This window comes from Gossypium hirsutum, chromosome A02 (genome assembly GCF_007990345.1).
Source record: "Gossypium hirsutum isolate 1008001.06 chromosome A02, Gossypium_hirsutum_v2.1, whole genome shotgun sequence".
Classification (NCBI taxonomy): Eukaryota; Viridiplantae; Streptophyta; class Magnoliopsida; order Malvales; family Malvaceae; genus Gossypium; species Gossypium hirsutum.
The window spans coordinates 10,401,656-10,408,122 of record NC_053425.1 but is presented as its reverse complement, the minus strand read 5'-3'; the positions used below and the strand labels follow the sequence as shown (position 1 = coordinate 10,408,122).

Here is a 6,467-nt window from a genome sequence, read left to right as displayed (position 1 = left end):
TTGCAAAACAAATCAAATAATAAAATTATAGTTTGCCGTACAAATCAAGTCAGATCTTGCTAAACAAAATGAAATAACATAAAAATTGAGCTACCTAAATAAATAAGATTAACAAATTATAGGACAACCAAAAAACAAAAATAAAGAAACTGTTCCAGAGTAGTAAGTCCAAGTTCTAGAGTTATTTTTGCACTGAAAATGAGCAGATTCCCGAAGGTCAGCTCTTTCAATGCAATGCAACAAAAATGGGATTGCGAATGTGATAACAATCTCCAACATTCATTTGGTGGAATTTGGCATGTTGGGTCTTGGAGTTGAGCAGAAACTGAAGTACCAGGAACATAACTACAGAAGCTGTAATGGCAAAAAAAGAAAAAAAGAAAAAAAGCAAAACATGCTGACTTCAACAATAATGCAGTGTGTGTCAGGCAAATGTTTAAATTTAAGTCAATTCTTAACTTATTCTCTGCAATACCAGGGCACAGCTAGAAGGAACTCAACTTCCCTGTAAACCTACGAGTGATTAATTTTAAGAGTAAAAACAATTGACCATGTCAGCTCTGATAAGAGTGGAATGATCGGGATTAATAAATTAGAATCAAAATTTGAATTCAACCTATGGCACATGCAAAAACCTTCAAGACGTGGCATATGGGATTCAAATCCCAACATCATAACCATTTTAGTATATCTAATGTTAAATAAAATGGGGTACAGCAAAGGATGAGAAAACTTACTCGTTATTATTGGCAGGCCCCATTATCTTTACCGTTTATGGAATTGCCATAATGAAACGATGAATCCAACCATCCGGTAGTCTTTGCTTTTTCGACATATGCTAGAAACTGTTTTCGGGCATCAGGCACATCAAGAGCCAAGTCATCAAGTGATTCTTCTACTCTTGAGAAACCCTTTGTCATCTGGTTCATGGTTATCAGCCCTGAGCCAAAACAATGTGCAAGCAAACCCCAAAGTCTTTCGTTCTTTTTCTCCATAACCATCACCATTGCTTTCTTTACAACCTCGTGGTGGAAGAATGGCATGCCTAACTCCTTTATGCATCGATAAGCTTCCCTAATGTCTCCTCCGGATTCATATTCCTCTAACAGCTTTCCTATTTTGTGTTTCACATCTTCAACGGCCCATCCCGGCCTACTGCTACCACCACCACCCCAACACCTCAAGATGCGCTCTCCTGAAAGTCGAGCCTTTAGCAATGACTTTGCCATTTGAAGCACTTTGCCCCCAATAGAGTCCGTCCCCAGAAATTGGCTACCAACCTCTTCTAGGTGCTGTGGGGCTAAAACTTCATCTACCACTGCTCTAGCCAAAAACATAGCAAGATCCTCAACAACAACTGGATTATCTAGAGCAGTGTCATCGGCAGATTCTATCAACATCACAAACCCATTTACTACATCATCTGCAGGAAAACATAATGATGATAGCAAAACAGAAGCCATTTCTTTCTCCCTGTTCTTCCGATCCATTGCTAAAGTTATCAACCTTTTAACAAAGATAGCATTCAGTTCACCTGAGGAAGTTTTATTCTCTGCTTCTATACAGCTAAAAACCTCAGAGATATCACCGGTCAAAAAATATTCTTGAACAATTGATTGAGACTTCAACTTGAAAGTTCTAGTAAAATTGTCTTCCAATAATTTTTTTCTGGGCTCCAATGAAAAAGACCTTAAAGATGAAGCACACAACCATCCATCAGATGTAGCCTTAGAAATCAAAGACTTCAGTATCCTCTGTGCATTTGGTATGTCAAGGGACAAATCCTCAATTGTGTCAATCATCCTATCAAATCCCTTTGTAATTTGACTTGAGTTTATCAGACCTTCTTCAGCTGCTTCCTTGAGTAGATCCAGTAGTCTATCTTCAGCTTGTCGCCTTTCCATTGCCATAACAAGTGCTTTTTTAACTATTTCATGGTGGAAGAAAGGAACTTTCAAATCCTTGATGCATCTATAAGCCTCTTTCTTGTCACCACTCGTTACATATTCTATCAACAAGTTGTTTATCCTTGCCTTTACATCCTCAACTGTTTTCTTGCTAACCCTCCAGCGACGCTCAATAATTTCTGCATGCATAGGAGCTGCTAGATACCCTTTCTCAGCTCTTTCCAAGACTTCCACCCCCTTTGAATCATTAGGTAAGAGTGCTATTTGTTTTTTAAGGAATGCAGGAGGGAGTATGTCATCAACCACAGCTCGAGCTATAAACAATGCAAGAATATCAACTGTATCCGGTATATCTACAATCAGATCATCTGCAGATTCCACCAGTTTACTAAAGCCTCTGTAAACCTGTGGGGCATCAATTACATCAGCATAGAGTGCAGATAATAGAACAGCAGCCATTTCTTTTTCATGGTCATGCCTATCCATAGCCATAGAGACCAGCTTTTTTACAAAGTAATAGTTGTAACTGGGCATTGCAAGTTCTTTTAATTCATTGGTAGCTGAGTCAACATCATCAGTAGCAAAGTATTCCTCCACTATTATTGTCGCCTTCTTTTTAAACGCATCAAAATCAGGTGCAGATTTTCTTGCATTTGGATGTCCATATTCCTGCATCAAGCATATTTTTCTTCATTTTTTCCAATCAAACTGAAATTCGAATCCTGAAATAGGTCTTAATCATTCTCTAGTAATTTGAAATAACAGAAAGATCGAACAAGAACAAAAATCCAGAGAAAGTAGAAGGAACATATGTGGACTAACAACCTCACTGCTATCGTAGTTTGGGTCATTTGGGTCAAGAGCATAACTGGAATCAGTATCGAGTAACCCTCCCCAAGTTCCTTTACCACCACAACCACCTGCACAATGAAATTGTTGAACAAGATCAATAACAAACTAAACAAATGTTATAAGATAACAAGCCATAATCATTTTCTGTTATCACAAATGTTTACAGGATTATGTTTCAAACATGTTATTGACTTTGGAAGAAAAGAACATGCTATTATCATTTTCAGAATTGGAATAGAATTATGATCTACAAGGAGCGTCTCCATCATATAAACAGCAGTAAAGATTTGGCATCATGTATGCTAAATGGCATAAGCTTTAACATTAACTTGATCGATATTCCTTACTGCTCATTACACTATTGCCTAATAACTGTTTTGGGATGATATTGGTTACCTTTCTTAGGACGACCATCTATTGGGGAACGTGACTGCCTATCATGGTTAACGGGACTTCCTTTGCCATGGACCTGTGTTGACCTTGGAGATTTTGAAGAAATGGGGATTTGCATTGGATCTTCACTCCCTGAAGCAGATTGGACAATCTCCCGGCATTCATCTGATATAAAACCACCAGTGACGTTCATTTTATCCGATTTTACTCACCACTTTCCACTTATTCCTTCAAGTTTAAGAGCATACCCCACCATTAAACTGCATAGACTAGAAGAGATTGGAAATCAGAGTGCTAGGATCACTGCCTATCACACCTTCATAGGTACCAACCACATCCTACAGCAATATCGATGTTTCATTATCTCACATGCATCTTTTAATATCTCGATCCACTTCATCAAGTTCTGCAGAGCTTAGTGAAGAGAATTGTAGAAGTTAGCAGTACACAATTTGAGCAATTCTCAATATTCTTTCAAGAAGAGTAATTATTCATTTAAGTTGCAAAAAAGAGTCGATATTTGTTTAAGGCAAGAGTCTTGGACTAATTACTTTATAAAAATGAGAAGCGTAAATTCGCAGAGAAAGTACAATGAAATTTATGCACCTGGAATGGAGTATCTCTTATATTATCCGGATTTGAGATGAGTATCGAATATGACTACCTGTCTAATATAGATATTTGAGAGATCATATCCAATAAGCATCATAGAATATATGTCAAACATAAGTATTGGATAACATAGATCGAAACGAAGGTATATTTATTACTGAAAATATGTTTTATTCAACCATACAGTCTTACAAAGACGGAAAAATGACACTATAGCATGCACGTAATATTGAAATCGTATGAAAAATAAACAATAGTAGAGAAAAATCCACAAGTAATCTTCATCAAAACCACTAAATTGATTCTTAAAAACATTACTTAGTCAGTTCGAACAACATCACACAAACAATCTAATCTTGAAATATATATTTAGTAACGATTAACATCAATTTCAATAAGCAGGAATTTTGAAATCATTGTAACAAACAATCTAGCCTTTAAAATATCCAAAATTTGGATTCGATTACGTAAATCGATCAAGAATTTAGATAAAAGTAAAGAATCATTACTAGAAAGCAGAATTCGAAAGGAAAAGCAAATCAAAGGCACTGAAAAAGTACCTTTCGCCGGAGCGACGTATCACACCGGCGGTCCGCTTCTCCTTTTTTTTAAAGAATTTTTTTTGTAAAGTTATTTTATTTCTCGTGTGTGTGCTTTTTTTTTAAGTGATTTTTCAGGTTTTAGTTCAAAAAGAAGAGAATCGGTTGCAAAAAAGACGTTGAAGTTCCGTTATGGATGTACGGAGATCTTAAAAAGTGTTTGGGGTTCAACCTGTTGAAACGGGATGAATTACAGCGGTTAACTCGCCGCTCTATTTGCTCAAATTTCTTGGTTTTTACTTTTTATTTTTACCCAATGCGGTTGCCATGCCTCGTCAAATAGTAAAAGGTCTAGTTCTAGAATCAACCCTAGTACTTGAGTACATTTATGAATTTAATCCCTCTCCGAATTCAACTAGACTTGTCCATGGCCCGATCTAAAGGCCTGTTCAAAAAAATAGAAAGATTTGAGTAAAAATATAAGCTCCAAAGATGAGTTTGGGTAAAAAAATAAGACTCATTTAAAAAATAGGTTGAGCCTCAGATAAAGTTTTTTTGCCTAACTTGAATTTAAAAAAAAAAATTGATACTTTTTCACTGTTTTCCTATTGTTTTTCACTATTTTGCTATTATTTCACTATTATGTTGCTACTATTTTATTGATATTATTTGGATATTGTATAACTCTTGTCTTATTATTAATTTTGCAACTATTTTAGAGATATTTGCTTATTAACTTGCACTTATCTTAGTGTTATTTAAATATATACACTTTTTTTAGTTTATCTTCAATTTGTTAGGAAATATTTATTTTAATATTTTTAGTTTTTTTGATGAATTATATTTAAAAAAATTATATAAAAAATAAAATAAAAAATTTTAATATGAGCGGGTCGGGCTCGAATTTTAGCATTTTTATCAAGTTGGGCTTGAGTAAAAATTTAAACTTATTTTTCAAGTTGAGCCAAGCCCAAGCCTATCAATCAGACGTATAATTTTGTTAGGACCCAAACCCAGTCCGACCTGACCCATGAACAACTCTAGATTCAACATGTAAATCTAATTAATAATGATGTTATAATTTTTTAATATTAGTTTTTTTTTATTCTAGCTAAATTAATTTCTTATATTTTTACTATATCAAAATAAATTATTATTTGTATCTATTTAAATTCTTTATTTCAAATAAAATGTTAGTTTATTTAGAGATTTATTACATACTTGAAATTTTATTACACGCGTATGTATGTGAAACTAACCATTTAAAACGCAAATACTTAAAATAACATATAATAAATAAAATTCGTATAATTTGTAACCAATAATAATAACAACATATATGCAATATGTATGAAATTAAAATAAAAATGTAGTTTAAATCATGAGTAAAAAAATTAAATAATATATCATATTAAGAATAGTAAATGAACTTTAATTATTTATAATGATATTATTATTTTCTTATAACACGATAAAATATTATCATTTGGTGAAAGGAAAATTCAGTATAAAAAATTAATTATAAAAAACATGATATGTCATTATCTTATGACACAAACTTAATCAAATGCATTATCAATATACTAACAATGTGGGTGAAAACTTTAGTGTCATAATATTAAAATGTACAAAATAATCAAAATGAGCTTTTGTGGTAGGTTTTATGTATGTTGATAGCATGGGTTTAAATCTCATCATTTGTGATTTTTTTTATTGATTTTATTTAAAATGTAAAAAGACAAATGGGTCTTTGTAAAAATATAACTTATTTCAAATGTATAAAGATAATTTAGTATTTTTTTCAACCAAGTTGATATTTAGTTAAGTCGTACAAACTAAAGAAAGCCCATTACCTACGATTTCTTGATCAAATTAATTCTTCTAGTATTAGATGGATCAGTTTAGTCCTTATATTATTAAAAAAATATTAAATAAAGTCAAATCATAATAGAGTTGACATTTATTGTTTAAAAAAAGTTCAATTAACGATTTGGGCTCAGTATACTCATTTTATCATTTTTGTACTTAAACTTTTTTTACTCAATTTGGTACCTAAAGTGTCCGTCTATCATGGTTTCTAGTCCAAAAAGTGATCTAACATTAAAAAAATTTAACCAATTAGAGGATGCCACGTAATGGGCTTTATGTTTTCATAAAAAATGTT

The 6,467-nt window shown here is 32.9% G+C and overlaps 1 protein-coding gene across 12 annotated transcripts; it reads right to left on the bottom strand.

Moving 5' to 3' along the window:
- On the bottom strand, positions 1–4,480 carry LOC107910478 (MA3 DOMAIN-CONTAINING TRANSLATION REGULATORY FACTOR 2). Of its 12 annotated transcripts, none has more exons than XR_005911862.1 (7): positions 4,325–4,473; positions 3,759–3,816; positions 3,156–3,558; positions 2,733–2,827; positions 738–2,576; positions 460–513; positions 1–354 (listed from the first exon to the last, which is right to left on the bottom strand). XR_005911862.1 is itself a non-coding variant. In XM_041090734.1 (7 exons), the coding sequence occupies exons 4-6, from the start codon at positions 3,268–3,270 to the stop codon at positions 744–746; spliced, it is 2,043 nt and encodes a 680-aa protein (XP_040946668.1). In that variant the 5' UTR covers positions 3,271–3,317; positions 3,401–3,558; positions 3,759–3,816; positions 4,325–4,473; the 3' UTR covers positions 1–513; positions 738–743. The 12 variants fall into 12 exon arrangements, 10 of the variants coding, with proteins under 10 accessions (XP_040946668.1, XP_040946666.1, XP_040946661.1 ...); XR_005911864.1 differs by having other exon boundaries at positions 460–505; XM_041090734.1 differs by having other exon boundaries at positions 1–513; positions 3,156–3,317; positions 3,401–3,558.
- Positions 4,481–6,467: the final 1,987 nt, after the last annotated feature.